The 18,086-nt window shown below is 35.1% G+C and overlaps 2 protein-coding genes, 1 non-coding gene and 2 pseudogenes across 6 annotated transcripts; 1 reads left to right on the plus strand and 4 right to left on the minus strand.

Annotated features, from left to right (window-relative positions):
* Window positions 1-1,247: 1,247 nt before the first annotated feature.
* LOC109090358 lies at window positions 1,248-1,958 on the minus strand (annotated as a pseudogene).
* Window positions 1,959-4,111: 2,153 nt separating this feature from the next.
* LOC109080751 (polyubiquitin-like) lies at window positions 4,112-14,670 on the minus strand. Of its 3 annotated transcripts, none has more exons than XM_042750950.1 (2): window positions 14,610-14,670; window positions 4,112-4,913 (listed from the first exon to the last, which is right to left on the minus strand). In XM_042750950.1, exons 1-2 carry the CDS (start codon window positions 14,628-14,630, stop codon window positions 4,437-4,439), a joined length of 498 nt encoding a protein of 165 aa, XP_042606884.1. In that variant the 5' UTR covers window positions 14,631-14,670; the 3' UTR covers window positions 4,112-4,436. The 3 variants fall into 3 exon arrangements, with proteins under 3 accessions (XP_042606884.1, XP_042606895.1, XP_042606888.1); XM_042750961.1 differs by lacking the exon at window positions 14,610-14,670 and adding an exon at window positions 5,063-5,166; XM_042750954.1 differs by lacking the exon at window positions 14,610-14,670 and adding an exon at window positions 5,054-5,112.
* LOC122141970 (polyubiquitin-like) lies at window positions 13,387-14,722 on the minus strand. 2 transcript variants are annotated; one of them, XM_042750975.1, is made up of 2 exons: window positions 14,619-14,722; window positions 13,387-14,469 (listed from the first exon to the last, which is right to left on the minus strand). In XM_042750975.1, the coding sequence occupies exons 1-2, from the start codon at window positions 14,628-14,630 to the stop codon at window positions 13,996-13,998; spliced, it is 486 nt and encodes a 161-aa protein (XP_042606909.1). In that variant the 5' UTR covers window positions 14,631-14,722; the 3' UTR covers window positions 13,387-13,995. The 2 variants fall into 2 exon arrangements, with proteins under 2 accessions (XP_042606909.1, XP_042606902.1); XM_042750968.1 differs by having other exon boundaries at window positions 14,610-14,645.
* A 660-nt stretch (window positions 14,723-15,382) lies between these two features.
* Window positions 15,383-17,268, minus strand: LOC109089998 (annotated as a pseudogene).
* Window positions 17,269-17,430: 162 nt separating this feature from the next.
* On the plus strand, window positions 17,431-17,503 carry trnak-uuu. The gene has a single exon. It is a non-coding gene; the product is annotated as a tRNA-Lys (tRNA).
* Window positions 17,504-18,086: the final 583 nt, after the last annotated feature.

Raw genomic sequence — 18,086 nt, forward strand, 5'->3', positions numbered from 1 at the left:
TTTCTGTTTCCATACTTCAGAAAACGCAGTGAGCATACAGGCCATAAACATGACGTGTAAGATACAAACATCTAGGTGTGTACAGAGCTTGAATTCTCATGCACAAGAATTATGTCATAGTGGAATTTTGTAGATTGAACCAATGTGAACTCAACATTCAAAAATAAAGCGTTCTAAATGGGAGTTGTCAGAGTGATGCCTTTTGCAGAAACATTTGGTTCCCCAAATAACCTTTCTCTTGAACAGACCATCAAAGGTTTATTGTTTAATAATGCTGAATCGTGTTGACCTTTAGATTTTGTGTGCCACAATAAATCCATAAATCTGGTTTGTTGTGCAACAGTGCAGTTTACTTCTCTATATTTGAGACAGGCCTCTTGTAGAGTTTTATAAAGAAAAAGTGTTTCAATTGACAGCTACATTTTTAACTATTCTGCTCCTGAGTGAATCATTGGAAAGAGGGTATTCCCCATTATCACATGATGAGGGGAAACCCAGAGTGATTCTAAACACACCCTAAAGCGAGCAACCACACCCATGTCATTCTGATATGTGCAGAATGGCAGTGTATCAGTCTGTGATGATCACTTTCCATTTATTATCATTTGTCTTGTACCATTCATGTATATGGTTTCTGGAAAATATTACCCTTTTTTATGACTAGAATGGCAATCAAAAGTACTTTTGTATAGTTGTTTAAGTCTGCTTTTTACTTCAGGACATTTAGAATGACAACAAGAAACAATTCAAATCCCCACAAGTTGATCTTTTCTGCAATTGTAAGACTGTCTTGCTTTCCTGTTCTCCATTCCTTGGGTGCAGTGTAAAACACACACAACATGACAAGTTGGGTCTAGCATTGTGAAGCCTCTGTAGAAATTGTTAGTTAAAAAAAAAAATCTTATTCAGTAAATCACAGAAGCTTGAGAAGCACTGTACTAGAAAATAAGTTGATAAAAACAAGCTCACTTCTTGGGAATGATTCGAGCATTTATTATTTAAGTTACAGTTCAAGATCATTCATAACGATAAAAGTTATATAATACAGTTATATTAATGCAGATAAATACAGTGCAATTACATGAGCTCTTAACCACATTGTTCCCCAATAACTACGTTTTAATCAATCAAAAAAAGATATTAAACCAAAACATTCTCATACTGAGTAGTATGCCTACCGTATTTACATCACTTAACACATTTCACGGCAACACTTTTTAGTCCTTTTTGCACACATTTCACAGCGATTAACCCCCTCGCAGACGGAGAGTCATGTGAATGGTGCTTAGTGGTGTGATGTCGTATTCTGGCAACTTCCTGCCAGGCTCCAGCTGTCTTCGTTGAAAAACCAGTCTTTGCTGGTCCTTTGGGACTCTCAGTTTGTTGAAGATCTTAGTCTGGAGCTGATCGACGGTCTCATTGACATCAACATCATACGTTCCAGTCTGACCTTTCTCATTTCTGACGAACACTTGGAAAGGTCCGGGGTTCGTGATGAGGCAGACTCACCACTGATCCAGAGTGCAACCCGTAATGCTGCGGGTTCTGGAATCATCCTCGAGGCTGATATGGGTTTCCGTTATCGGCAGAAAGCTTCTGTTTGTAACGGAGGCTCTCCGAAGAGATGAGAAATGCGCTGCTTGAGTTCGCCAACTGTGGCTTCTCCGTTCACTACCAGACGCTTCCCATCTCCTCCCAGCAGTCTTATTGTCAGTTCCATCACCCTGTCAAAATGAGATAAAATATAAAACTAATTAAAATTAGGTAGGCCTACTAGAACACAATTTACTTAGACATACTTAAAACTGGAGATTAGCGTTAACATTAATGCTCAATATTTTCATAAATTGGTATGCATCTTACCGGACTGGTTGTTAAAATATTTTGCTGAATATGGCTTTCTGCTGGGATTGCGTTCTTCAAAAAGTAGGATTGGTAAAACCGCACTGAAATCAAGTAATATGCGTCTGATTACAGTGTACGAAGGCATGAATCATATAAAGCATCAACTCAAGCCCCGCCTCAAAAAATTATGTTTCGTTTTCTGAAAAACTTGCTCAGTCACTTTCTGTTTCCATTCTCACTCAAAACGCGTGTTGTGTTCATCAACAAATTCAGCGGAAAATTACAAACATGCAGATATGAAAAATTAGCCTACATTTATCCATTTATATTTTAAATAAATAAATAAATAAATCTAGTTTATATTTTTTTACGCAGCCAAACATTTTTTGGATCCCAAGAACTTTCTGGGAAGCTAAAAATAAAAATAACCATTACAGAACGGTACTGTAGGCCTATAGGTTTCTCTGTAATCAAAATAAAGAAATAAATACATAAATAAAAAATCTTCCTGCAAGTTCTGGGAACCTGCAAAGAACTTCTTATTTGGATGGATAAACAATGTAACATTTCTCTATTTGAATCAATGTAAACAATGTTTCTGTAATCTACACTGAAAAAGTGTATAGCCTAGTTTATCTAAATGTTTCATGAACATAAAAATGAACATTAAAACAATAAAGTGTAACAAAAAAAACCCCCAAAAAAAAAAACAGTCAAATAGTCATCTCCTACTTGAGTTTCATTAGAAAGATTAGCATTCCACGTGATCATGTGATTGGGGAAATCCAGGTAAAGTGAAGCACGTCATATAAGAACAAAAACACACCTTGTCCATTGTGACTACACCACGGTTTAAAGGGTCACAGTTTTGTTTTCTGTTCTGGTGTTGTTTCCTGTTAATTATGCCTGCTGTCCAGCCTACTATTGCATGATACAGTCCATCTAGTCTCACCTGATATACTGTAGGTGACAATCTTATATTACTATGAGCACCAGGATGAGCTTATTCTTCTCTAAATATTCTGAAGACGCTTTCGAAGTTAAAGCAGCCATATGGCTACAAAACTGAAATAAAACAATATTTACCAAGGAACTATTTTAAATGATTTAACATGTTTAGGCATTTTTAAACGGTTAGGCATTTTAATATATATCAAATAAATGCTACTTCTTTGTCAGTTTTTATCACTAAATGTGTATGGGTCAACATATCAGTGAAAACAATAATCTGTCAAGTATTTATTATAATATTGACAAATTTAGTATTCACCTCAATGAATGAATGAATTGAGACATCAGATCTGAGAAGTGAATTATCACCCACGGTCAAAACACGTTGTTGAAAAATATCCAACTATTTAGTTACACATTGTGTAAAGGAGTTGACATTGCATGGTTGAGACAGTAACATATAAACAGTTACTAACAAATATATTAAAGAAAAGGCCAAAAGTCACAGAACGACTCACTAAAATGTGTTTTTGTTGAACATAACCAGTTCATTTAGGGTCCCTCAGGATAAAAGCTGACATTGCAATTTCCCAATTTTAGTTTTCATTAATATCTAAAAGTGGTAGGGACACTTATATATTTTTTTTTTTTAAACTAATATATTAAATTTAATGATAATTATTTATAATGCTGTTTTTCTTTAAATATATTTTAAACTGAAGTATGAGTTATGGGCTGAGCTGAGGACATGGTTTAAGTGGAAAATTATAATGGTAATGTCATCATTTTGATCAAATAAAAAGAAAATGAATTAACATACATTTGTGATCAGCTCTAATTCATTTACAAATGGAAATACGCAGCCTATTAACACAATGATATTTCACATCTGATCCATAATATTAAAATGTTTGAAATTATTAGTGAAACAGAACTGGTGTTTTGTGGTATACCAGTTTACTCTATAGGCATAACAAGTCAATACAAACATGCAAAAGCGTTTGACACAGGACTGTTTTGAGTTGGATTTATATTTAATATTTAGCAAGAAATGTGTTGGCAAGAACATATACAGAAACCTTAAACTGAACTGTATGAGGAAGGATTACACTTATTCCATATTTTTTTATTTATAATTTCTTAAATGACATGAATACATTAAATCACAAAATAATAAATACATATAATAAAAATAAAATAAATGTTCTGATACTAACAGATATTAAATAGAAAAAAATAAATTAATTTTTAAAAAGCGTAAAGTTTAGCATATTTTAATTCATTATATGGTATTAACGTTCAATATTTTCTAAGACGTAGCCCATATAGTCTATTTGATAACAGATAAATCACTCCAGCATCAAATATGATGTGTCGGAGGCATGTCTTCAAAGCGTCATCTTAAGCCCCGCCCACAAACAATAATGTTTCGTTTCTGAAAAGATACCCGACATTACCAACATATGAACACAAATTCTGAAACTAGCAGATAGACATATTTGCATTCATATAGTAGATACTCTTATCAAGACCGAATAAAAATGTCTTTCATTATGAATTTTCCTATTTTGGCATGTCTAGTGTTTAGTTATTAAAATAGTTGGAACGGTTATAAATTCTGTTCGCGCTGATCTTCTCTATTAACCTCCTCGCAGACGGAGAGTCATGTGAATGGTGCTTAGTGGTGTGATGTTGTATTCTTGCAACTTCCTGCCAGGCTCCAGCTGTCTTCCGTTGAAAACCAGTCTTTGCTGATCCTTTAGGACACTCAGTTTGTTGAAGATCTTAGTCTGGAGCTGATCGACGGTCTCATTGACATCAACATCATACGTTCCAGTCTGACCTTTCACATTCTTGACGAACACTTGGAAAGGTCCAGGGTTCGTGATGAGCAGACTCACCACTGATCCAGAGTGCAACCCGTAACTGCTGAGGGTTCTGGAATCATCCTCGAGGCTGATATGGGTTCCGTTATCGGCAGAAGAAAGCTTCTGTTTGGTAGGAGGCTCTCCGAAGAGCTGAGAAGTGCGCTGCTTGAGTTCGCCAACTGTGGCTTCTCCGTTCACTACCAGACTCTTCTCATCTCCTCCCATCAGTTTTATTGTCAGTTCCATCACCTGTCAAAATATTAATTATAATAATTAAATATTTAAAACTACTACAGCATCCTCAGCTTATTTTAAAACACTTAATTTCGTACGTACATTTAATGAATGTATAATATGATATTAAAGTGCAATATTTTCAAAAGACTTAAGCGGCTTACCGAGCTGTTCATATCTTAAATTCTGATGAATAATCTGAAGTCAGGTAAATCACACCAATGACGTCTTCGGGACGGGTGTCATGAATTTATAGTGTCAATTTAAGCCCCCGCCAACAAACAATAATGTTTCGTTTTCTGAAGTCCATATAGTCCCACTTTCTGTTTCCATTCCACCTAATCGCTAGCAAATTTAATCAACCAATGCAATTCTTGTTCAGTAAACATCAGAAATAAAACCTGACAACGTTCATATATATATATATATATATATATATATAGATATATATATATATCTATATATATATATACAGTACAGACCAAAGTTTTTTGGGAAACACTTACTATTTTTAATGTTTTGAAAGAAAGTTTCTTCTGCTCATCAAGCATGCATTTATTTGATCAAAAATACAGAAAAAACAGTAACACTAATATTGTGAAAAACATACACACCACTATATATATATATATATATCATATCTATATATATATATATATATATATATATCTATATATATATATATATATATAGGCTATATATATATATAGGTTATATACATATATTGACAACATAATGCCTTATTGTCTTTTATGCGTATTTTGTAAAGGCAAAAAAAGGCAGACATTATGAACATGTATTACCTGAACATTTGCTAACAATTTTTTGGATTATTCTGTTCTGTAGTTTTCTTAGTTAATCTAATTATTGTAATATGTTTTTCTTGTTCATTATTTCTTAAGTATGTTTATTGAAATGAATCTCTGTTTGTGTTTGCTTTGTTATTTTTTTCTATCACTATGAAAAAAACATGAGTGGCACACAAGATAAAAATAAATATTTATTATAATGCAAGTCAGAGCCAAAATTCTGACATTTCAGTCAAAACTCTGAGTGTTTAAGCATAGAAGATCTCTCTTTAAATAACTGTGATGTGGGTCAGTGATGAGATTTTACTGCTACTTCCACTGACTGCTAATGAATTATTGCTCTGTTATGAATCATTTTAGAAAAAAAAAAAAATCTTCTGAACGTCTGCTTATGGAAGCACTGATGATGTCAGGATTTTGATTGTTGTATTTGATTAATTAAAAAACACTGATTACAGAGACCGACTCATTTTAGCAGTTTCTAATACTGCTGCTATTATCTTCACTCTTTAACTGTGAGTTGATCTACATTAATAGCAGTGGTCTTGCTAATATAGTTTGTATACATTATTTTTTTACATTTATGCATTTAGCAGACACTTTTATCCAAAGGGACTTAGAGTGCATTCAGGCTATACATTTTATTATTTTTATTTTTTTTTTACCAGTATGTGTTCCCTGGGAATTGAACCCACAACCTTTTGCGCCGCTGACGCAATGCTCTCTACCACTGAGCCATATAGAACACCGTATAGCTATAACATATAGATACATTTTTATGACATTTGGTTTAAAATAATTACCAGCACACCAGTAAAATATATTTTAATTCATTCAGTGTTATGATTTAAAAGGCTCAATACTGGATGACAGTGTTTTAAAAAAGGTTATATTGTTTTATTTAAAAATGTGAAAGCATTTCTACACAGCATTTATAGCAGCTGTAAAGTTAACACTGTATTATTATTTCTTTTTTTTTATTATTATTATAAAAAGAAAGTTGCCTCTTTCACATACTCACACAATCAGTTCACAGTCATGATTGTTTTGAAACTCACCCCCACACTGAGTTTCCTTTTCAGGGATTGTTCAGCAACTTTCCATACAGTTTCCATACTTCAGAAAAGCAGTGAGCATAACAGGCCATATAAACATGACGTGTAAGATACAAACATCTAGGTGTGTACAGAGCTTGAATTCTCATGCACAAGAATTATGTCATAGTGGAATTTTGTAGATTGAACCAATGTGAACTCAAATTCAAAAATAAAGCTTCTAAATGGGAGTTTTCAGAGTGATGCCTTTGAAGAACCATTTTGGTTCCCCAAAATAACTTTCTGGTGAACAGACCATAAAAGGTTTATTGGTTAAATAATGCTGAAATCGTGTTGACTTTAGATTTGTTGCCACGATAAATCCATAAATTGGTTTGTGCAACAGTGCAGTTTTATTTCTCTATATTTGAGACAGGCCTCTTGTTAGAGTTTTATAAAGTAAACGTGTTTCATTGACAGCTACATTTTAACATTTCTGCTCCTGAGTGAATCATTGGAAAGAGGGTATTCCCCGTGATCACATGATGAGGGTGGAACCCAGAGTGCTCCTAAACACACCCATATAGAGAGCAACCACACCCCATGGGTCATTCGAATATGTGCAGAATGGCAGTGTATCAGTCTGTGATTGTCACTTTCCATTTATTATCATTTGTCTTGTACCATTCATGTATATGGTTTCTGGAAAATATTACCCTTTTTTATGACTTAGAATGGCAATCAAAAATACTTTGTGTAGTTGTTTAAGTCTGCTTTTTACTTCAGGACATTAGAATGACAACAAGAAACAATTCAAATCCCCACAGTGATCTTTTCTGCAATTGTAAGACTGTCTTGCTTCTTGTTCCTGCCATTCCTGGGTGCGAGTGTAAACACACAACATGACAAGTTGTGTCTAGCATTGTGAAGATCTGTAGAAATTGTGAGTTTAAAAAAAAAGTCTTATTCAGTAAATCACAAAAGCTTGAGAAGCACTGTACTAGAAAATACGTTGATAAAAACAAGCTCACTTCTTCGAGCATTTATTATTTAAGTTACAGTTCAGGATCATTCATAACGATAAAAGTTAGATAATACAATTATATAAATGCAGATAAATACAGTGCAATTACATGAGCGATCTTAACCACATTTGTTTCCCCAATTACTACGTTTTATCAATCACCAAAAAAAGATATTAAACCACAACATTCTGATACTGAGTAGTATGCCTACCGTATTTACATCACTTAACACATTTCACGACAACACTTTTTAGTCCTTTTTGCACACATTTCTCCGATCAACCTCCTCGCAGACGGAGAGTCATGTGGATGGTGCTTACTGTTGCGTCACACACCGCCGGCGTCGCGAGCGTCAAAAATCGCTCTGGCCGCCCCTGCTCAAACAACGCTGACAGAAAGATTCGTGAGCGCTCTGACGCTCTGACGTAGATCGAATGCTTATCGTGTATTTAAAGCGGCCGCAAAGCAAACAAGCTTGTTGATCTTGCGCAGAGGCATTCACTAAATTCCCATAGACAGTAAAAGAAATGGACACAGCGACCCTGTTGGATTCAACGGAGACAAATGAAGTCAATTAGAAGCACGCACTCAATCCTGGGGGTCGATCGAACGCGCAGACTCAAAACTGAGCTTGATGACGTAAATGTCACGTGAGCAACCCTGTCTGACAATTGTAAGTCTTCTAATCGCTGTGCCAAGAGAAATCTGAATCACCCACCAAACACACTTATTTACAGTTGGAATAAATTTTGTCCCGTTGCTTTCATGGCCTTCTCTATGGGCTTCTCCCTTGACTTCATGCCTCCACGTCCCCCCCTGATAGCCTCATAGCAGTAAAAGATTTGCCTGCAGTTCTCCTCCGTCCATACGATAATTTCTGTACTACTTGCGCTATGACTGAGAGTCGCAGGTTATGACGCAATCGTTAGCCTATTTTTACAAAAAACTGCTTTCTATGGGGGCCATAACGTAAGATACAAGGTAATGGAGCCTTTTATACATTTTCGTGTTTCTTTAGAAATATTTAATGTACAAATGGAGTCTTTAAACGCCTCATATGTAAAGTTATTCGCTGTCAAAGTGACGCCAAAATGAATGGGAGTCAATGGAATGCTAACAGCAGGTGGGGGTCCGCTAGCCAATGGCGGCGCCCCAGGGATGCTTCAATAAAATATGAAACCCTGCCCCCCTGTAAATTCCAGGGGTTTCATTACCACGACGTAAAATGGGCGTTTCTGAAGGTCTTGGTAAAACGCCCTCTTTCAAAAAAAATAAATAAAAATATAATAATAATAATAATTTACACACCTACACACAATCATTCATTACCAAGCACACTTTCCCATATCCTGTTTTATCCTCATAAAATCTATTAAACAAAACTGTTTCCCTTAAGAAAGTTAACAATATTCTAACCTGTGCTCTGTCACCTATGCTCATCAGTCCTGTTAAAGTTAATTCCTGAACCCATAATTTGAGGGAATTAGGGGTTCAGGAATTAACTTTAACTTTAATTCCGACTCTCTAACCATTAGGCCACCGACCCTTCCCCACCCCCCCCCCCCCCCCCCCCCCATAGTGCATGAACATGGAAACTATCAGGGACAGGTATCTGAAGTCATAACTGTATTAATGTAATCTGACATGAACCCCTGAGATCAGGGCAGGGATCTGAAGTCATAACTGTATAAATGTAATCTGACATGAAACACCTGAGATCAGGACAGGGATCTGAAGTCATAACTGTATTAATGTAATCTGAACATGAAACACCTGAGATCTGTTTTTTTTGTCCACAGGGGGGGGGGGGGGCAGGGATCTGAAGTCATAACTGTATTAATGTAATCTGACATGAAACACTGAGATCAGGAACAGGGATCTGAAGTCATAACTATAAATGTAATCTGACATGAAACCCTGAGATCAGGACAGGGATCTGAAGTCATAACTATAAATGTAATCTGACACGAAACACCTGAGATCAGGACAGGGATCTGAAGTCATAACCTGTATAACATGTATTGACATGAAACACCTGAGATCAGGACAGGGATCTGAAGTCATAACTATAAATGTAATCTGACATGAAACACCTGAGATCAGGACAGGGATCTGAAGTCATAACTATAAATGTAATCTGACATGAAACACCTGAGATCAGGACAGGGATCTTAAGTTATAACAGTATTAATGTAATTTTAACAGTATGAATGTAATTTGACAAGAAACACCCTCGATCGCGGAAAGGTTACCTTAAAGTTGTAAAGTATGAATCTAATATGAAAAAAAAAAACCATGATCTCGGAGAGTAACGCTATTTGGAGAAGCAATTTTAGCAACGGCTTTCCTCCCAATCTGCGCATGATCGTTGACCTATGCAAATTGTATGAGAGAGTATGAGTATGCGGCTGCGCAATATATGTTACGCTGTTCTGAAATCCTGGAAAAAAAGTGCTAGCCTTGTGCAGAACTAACCACAATGAGAGTAAACGTTATAAGTTAACCCATTCATTAAATATTGTTGTGGACGAAGTATTAAGATCCTTTACCTTATAATGTATAAAGCACTGTAAAAATACTCTGATGCAAGTAAAAGTCCTGCATTGAAAATGTTACTTAAGTAAATATAATCAAGTATAAACATTACTTAATGTACCTATAATCAAGGATTTTTTAAAAAAAAGTAACTACTGGGACTACTGTAGCCTAGTTATATTTATTATATCATTAGATTATTATGCTTATATCGTTACTGCACATCAGCAACTCACCAGGAACACGAACAATCTCAGACACCTTTTTCCACGTATTATTTAAATGTTATTTTTTATGTCCCCCCTTGTACCGCAAACAGGGACACATCATAGATTACTGCAAACCCGCCACAGCAAAAATCAACCTTTTGTTTTGAGAACTAATGTGGGTCGGATGCTGCGTTCGCTTGGAATCCTCTCAAGCGGTGGGCTTCTACGTTCTGATTGGTTGCCGCCGAACCACGTCATAGCTCATTACCATAAAGTTGCCCTGATTTCAACTCTCCTCGACGCTCTCAACGGCGAAGTCGCGCCACGACGCTCCTCACCGATGTTCGACTCCGGCTCACTAATGGTAATGACTTCCGACCACTTTGACGCTCTCGACGCTGGCGGTGTGAACGCACAGTTAGTGGTGTGATGTCGTATTGTTGCAACTTCCTGACAGACTTTTGCAGTCTTTGCTGATCATTTGGGACGCTCAGTTTGTTGTAGATCTTAGGCTGGAGCTGATCGACGGTCTCATTGACATCAGCATCATACGTTCCAGTCTGGCCCTCCTCATTCTTGACCAAAACTTGGGAAGGTCCGGGGTTCGTTGATGAGCAGACTCACCACGATCCAGAGTCCAACCCGTAACTGCTGAGGGTTCTGGATCATCATCGAGGGGGGGGGGGGGGCTGATATGGGTTCCGTTATCGGCAGAAAGCTTTCTGCTTGGTAGGAGGCCTCCGAAGAGCTGAGAAATGCGCTGCTTGAGTCGCCTACAACTGTGGCTTCTTCGCTCATTTCCAGACTCCGTCTCATCTCCTCCATCAGTTTTATTGTCAGTTCCATCACCTTCACAAATGAGATGAAATATAAAATAATTAAAATTAGGGTAGGCCTACTAGAACACAATTTACTTAGACCCTACATTAAAACTGGAGATTAGCGTTAACATTAATACTCAATATTTTCATAAATTGGTATGCATCTTAACCGGACCTGGTTGTTAAAAATATTTTGCTGAATGGCTTTCGCTGGATTGCGTTCTTCAAAAAGTAGGATTGGTAAACCGCACCGAAATCAAGTAATATGCGTCTGATTACAGTGAACGAAGGCATGAATATATAAAGCATCAACTCAAGCCCCGCCTCAAAATTATGTTTCGTTTCTGAAAACTTGCTCAGTCACTTTCTGTTTCCATTCTCACTCAAACGCTGTTGTTCATCAACACATCAGCGGAAATAACAATGCAGATATGAAATAGCCTACATTTATCCATTTATATTTTAAATAAATAAATAAATCTAGTTTATATTTTTTACGCAGCCAACCATTTTTGGATCCCAAACTTTCTGGGGAAGCTAAAAATAAAAAGAACCATGACAGAACGTACTGTAGGCCTATAGGTTCTCTGTAATCAAAATAAAGAAATAAAATACATAAATAAAAATCTTCCTGCAAGGTTCTGGGAACCTGCAGAGAACTTTCTTATTTGGATGGATAAACAATGTAACATTTCTCTGTTTGAATCAATGTAAACAATGTTTCTGTAATCTACATTGAAAAAGTGTATAGCCTACTTTATCTAAATGTTTCATAACCATAAAAATGAACATTAAAACAATAAATGTAACAACAAAAAAAAAAAAAACAGTCAAATAGTCATCTCCTACTTGAGTTTCGTTAGAAAGATTAGCATTCCACGTGATCATGTGATTGGGGAAATCCAGGTAAAGTGAAGCACGTCATATAAGAACAAAACACACCTTGTCCATTGTGACTACACCACGGTTAAAGGGTCACAGTTTTGTTTTCTGTTCTGGTGTTGTTTCCTGTTAATTATGCCTGCTGTCCAGCCTACTATTGCATGATACAGTCCATCTAGTCTCACCTGATATACTGTAGGTGACAATCTTATATTACTATGAGCAGTGTTTGTGTTTATTGCCCAGGATGAGCTTATTCTTCTCTAAATATTCTGAGACGCTTTCGAAGTTAAAGCAAGCCATATGGCTACAAAACTGAAATAAAACAATATTTACCAAGGAACTATTTTAAATGATTTAACATGTTTAGGCATTTGATATATATCAAATAAATGCTACTTCTTTGTCAGTTTTATCACTAAATGTGTATGGGTCAACATATCAGTGAAAACAATAATCTGTCAAGTATTTATTATAAATATTGACAAATTTAGTATTCACCTCAATGAATGAATGAATTGAGACATCAGTCTGAGAATGAATTATCACCACGGTCAAATAACGTTGTTGAAAATATCCAACTATGTAGTTACAATTTGTGTAAAAGGAGTTGACATTGCATGGTTGAGACAGTAAATATAAACAGTTACTAACAAATATATTAAAGAAAAGGCCAAAAGTCACAGAACGGACTCACTAAAATGTGTTGTTTTTGTTGAACATAACCAGTTCATTTAGGGTCCCTCAGGATAAAAGCTGACATTGCAATTTCCCAATTTTAGTTTCATTAATATCTGAAAGTGTTAGGGACACTTATATATTTTTAAACTAATATATATAAATTTAATGATAATTATTTATAATGCTGTTTTTATTAAATATATTTTAAACTGAAGTATGAGTTATGGTCTGAGCTGAGGACATGGTTTAAAGGGAAATTATAATGTAATGTCATCATTTTGATCAAATAAAAAGAAAATGAATTAACATACATTTGTGATCAGCTCTAATTCATTTACAAATGGATAAATACGCAGCCTATTAACACAATGATATTTCACATCTGATCCATAATATTAAAATGTTTGAAATTATTAGTGAAACTGGTGTTTTGTGTATACCAGTTACTCTATAGGCATAACAAGTCAATAAAACATGCAAAGTACACAGGACTGTTTTGAGCATTTATATTTGATTTAGCAAGAAATGGGTTGGCAAGAACATATACAGAAACCTTAAACTGGAACTGTATGAGGAAGGATTACACTTATTCCATATTTTATAAATTTCTTAGATGACATAAATACATTAAATCACAATGAATTAATACATATAATAAAAATAAAAATAAATTTCTGATACTAACAGAAATAGAAAAACATTTTTTTTTAAAAAAGTGAAAAGTTTAGCGTATTTTAATTCATTATATGCTATTAACGTTCAATAATTTTAAAGACGTAGACTATATAGTCTATTTGATAACAGATAAATCACTCCAGCATCAAATATTATGTGTCGGAGGCATGAATTCAAAGCGTCATCTTAAGCCCCGCCCACAAAACAATAATGTTTCGTTTTCTGAAAATGATACCCGACATTATCAAACATATGAATACAAAATTCTGAAACTTGCAGATAGACATATTTGCATTCATATAGTACTCTTATCAAGACCGAATAAAAATGTCTTTCATTATGACTTTTCCTATTCTGGCATGTCTAGTGTTAAGTTATTAAAATAGTTGGATCGGTTATAAATTCTGGTCGCGCTGATCTCCTCCATTACCCTCCTCGCAGACGGAAAACCATGTGAATGGTGCTTAGTGGTGTGATGTTGTAGTCTTGCAACTTCCTGCCAGGCTCCAGCTGTTTTCCGTTGTAAACCAGTCTTTGCTGATCCTTTAGGACACTCAGTTTGTTGAAGATCTTAGTCTGGAGCTGATCGACGGTCTCATTGACATCAACATCATACGTTCCAGTCTGGCCCTCCTCATTCTTGACGAACACTTGGAAAGGTCCAGGGTTCGTGATGAGCAGACTCACCACTGATCCAGAGTGCAACCCGTAACTGCTGAGGGTTCTGGAATCATCATCGAGGCTGATATGGGTTCCGTTATCGGCAGAAAGCTTCTGCTTGGTAGGAGGCTCTCCGAAGAGCTGAGAAATGCGCTGCTTGAGTTCGCCAACTGTGGCTTCTCCGCTCACTACCAGACTCTTCCCATCTCCTCCCAGCAGTCTTATTGTCAGTTCCATCACCTGTCAAAATATTAATTATAATAATTAAATATTTAAAACTACTACAGCATCCTCAGCTTATTTTAAAACACTTAATTTCGTACGTACATTTAATGAATGTATTATATGATATTAAAGTGCAATATTTTCAAAAGACTTACGCGGTTTACCGAGCTGTTCATATCTTAAATTCTGATGAATAATCTGAAGTCAGGTAAATCACACCAATGACGTCTTCGGGACGGTGTCATGAATTTATAGTGTTAATTTAAGCCCCCGCCCACAAACAATAATGTTTCGTTTATCTGAAGTCCATATAGTCACTTTCTGTTTCCATTCCACCTAATAGCTACCAGGATGTTTAGCAAATTTAATGAACAATGCATTCTTGTTCAGTAACATCAGAATAAAAACCATGAAAACGTTTCATACATAAATATATATATATATATATATATATATTATATATATATATTATATATATATATATATATATATATAAATACATATACATACACACACATACATACACACACACACAAACACACATTTGACACATTTAATATTATACATACAATATATATATTATATATATATATATATATATATATATATATATAGATATATATATAGATAGACTATATACATATATTGACAACATAATGTCTCATTGTCTTTTATGTGTATTTTGTAAAGGCAAAAAAGGCAGACATTATAAACATGTATTACCTGAACATTTTGCTAACATTTTTTTTGATTATTCTGTTCTGTAGTTTTCTTAGTTAATCGAATTATTATGACTACTTGATACTCCCTGTAATATGTTTTTCTTGTTGATTATTTCTTAAATTTGTTTATTGAAATGAATCTCTATTTGTGTTTGCTTTGTTATTTTTTTCTATCACTATGAAAAAAACATGAGTGGCACACAAGATAAAAATAAATATTTATTATAATGCAAGTCAGAGCCAAAATTCTGACAAATCAGTCAAAACTCTGAGTCTTTAAGCATAGAAGTTCTCTCTTCTCTCTTAGGTAGTGGGATGTTTCCTGCATTAAAAATAAAGACTGATTATTCATTAGTACACATATTCAATTAATTAGAAAAAAAAGTAATAAGCAAAGTTAACCAAGACACATTTGTTCTACTCTGATAAGACAATTTGATTTAAACAGTGAATCCAAGGTTGGATGGAGATTAAATTGTTTTTAAGTTCTGAAAGAACGGCTTGTCTTTTTACAGTTTTAATTTTGTTTTTTACCTGGAGGTGCAACAAAGTACTCCTCTACTGTGTGTTTGGCCAGCTGGAGCAGATCCTCTGCACATTCACCCTCTGTTATCATATCATCTCTCAAATACAGTTCTCTGTGCACAACAGGAAGTTCAAAGAAAAAGTTTAGCTCCTATAAAATAGCGACATGTTGATTAATTAATTTGAGCAAACATACTTGGAGGGGTTGGGAACCACCATTTTGCATTGAGAAAATACAGCAAATATAATAATTTTTAAACAATATTAACAGTCAACCAAAGAAAACACCATAAAAAGGGTCTTGATTCAATGGATACCCCTAAACTGACTGGACCTCGCACCCATAACAACTACACACTGTCACATAACTGATATGAGCTGATGTAAGCTTAAATACCTGTCCTCTAGAACCGAATCCATCGGCTCCACACCATCAGTATTAATGACATGAAGTTGATCAGCAAAACGAATGGCTTTCTCCAGACAGTCCACCCCTTCTTTACTGCCAAAAGTCAACAAAGGGCTAATCTCTATACTTGTCCACTAAATCTGGCGAGACTCTTGTTGGCTGCAAATAAAAAGTAAACCATGGTTATATAGCTCCTTCTTATAGGAAAACAAAAATTCTTTATTTTTATTAATAATAAATCAGAATGAGATTTATTGCCGAGCATTATTAAACTCTGTATGTGTGTGTGTGAGACATAAGCACAAAACAAACAAATTATGAATGTACAAAATAATCCATGTACAGAAATATTATTCTTTATTAATAAATATCTCTGCTGTTCAAGCAAAGCTTTTCACATAAACACAACAGTTTAAATGTAAGGTTGAGTGCTGCTCCGTTTGTGAACTATGTTTTCTGCTGTCCTGCACTGGGAGGTTTCAAGAAACAATGTAAAGAGTGTCAAAATGAAGTTTTATCTTAATGTGTGGGCTTCTGTTACCATGCTCCAGTCGTGCCACTTTTAGCTTACGTTGTCAACCAGGTATGGAGAAATATATGGTGACATGACAAAATTGTATTATATTTTACTGTAATAATACTTAATCGCTGATGTATCAATAATGCTATTTTTAAGTAATGGATAATTAAATTTCGTAAAGGTTTATTGCATGTGTACAACATGAGTTATATAAACGAGTGCAGAAGAATCATTACCGGTGGAAGTTGATTTCCCGCTACAGGTTCCCATGTGGGTATCTGAGGAACCTGAAGAGTTGAACAAAGTGAACATAATATGTTCAACATAATATATTTGTTCACCTATTAATAGGTTAATTTACATCTTACACATTTATTCATCCCAACACAATGGTCTACAAATTAATCACGCTTTACCTTGGAATTCCAGGCAGAGGGGTTACTTGATTCCCGTTTATATGTCCAACGTGACCAGGACGTTCCGCTAGCCGACCCAGTGTCGCTTAGAGAGGGCAGCGTTAACACTCCACACCGAGGATGCGTAGGCCGCAGCGCCCTTGAAGCTCGCGCTGCACATTTACAGAACATGTTCAATTGATGTTCCTAAGTATTTCACGTTACTGTGCGCGCAACGTAAAAAAAATAAAAACAAAAAGATTATAAAAAAATCTCTGAATTCCAAATAAAACTAATAAATACATACCACCAAACAAACAAGCCTCTGCTTTTCCGGAAGTTGAGGTTTTCTAGAGTTCATGCCGTACATCTTCTCAGAAGGGACTGTGAGCGATCTTCGTAAGAGCCCGGATAGCTCAGTCGGTAGAGCATCAGACTTTTAATCTGAGGGTCCAGGGTTCAAGTCCCTGTTCGGGCGGAATATTTTTAATCTACCCTTTTGAAAGGCAAGTAGGGACAAGACTATGACTATGTATATGACTATTCTGTATATGTTATATTTATATATTTATACATTTATAATTCCATCATTTCATTCAATTATAAATTCAATTCTGATGACATATCCTAATTGTAATAGCAAGAAAATAAAACAAAAGATAAATTAATCTCTCACTCTCTCTCACACACACACACACACAAAATTTAATTGCATTCAGAAGCAGGAATATAATCATTATATTTGTTGGAAAAATAAGAACAATTCCATTTTATTTAGTTTTTTTTTTTTTAATAAGTACATTTACCATTTAATATATATTTAGAATGTAACACTTTGTAGTGATTGACCACAGTGCAGTAACAACATTCACTTAAAAAAACAGACAAAATGCATACATTCAGATTTAAATAAATGCTTAACAACACATTACAAATTATAAATTTGTTTTTTTTTTCTTTTAGAATAGATTTTGCACAAGAAGATTCAATGCAGGAGAATGATTAATATCTGCTCATATCAGATCACATAAATTATGTCTTCACAGGAGTCTGGAATACGC

This window comes from Cyprinus carpio, chromosome A5 (genome assembly GCF_018340385.1).
Source record: "Cyprinus carpio isolate SPL01 chromosome A5, ASM1834038v1, whole genome shotgun sequence".
Taxonomy (NCBI): Eukaryota; Metazoa; Chordata; class Actinopteri; order Cypriniformes; family Cyprinidae; genus Cyprinus; species Cyprinus carpio.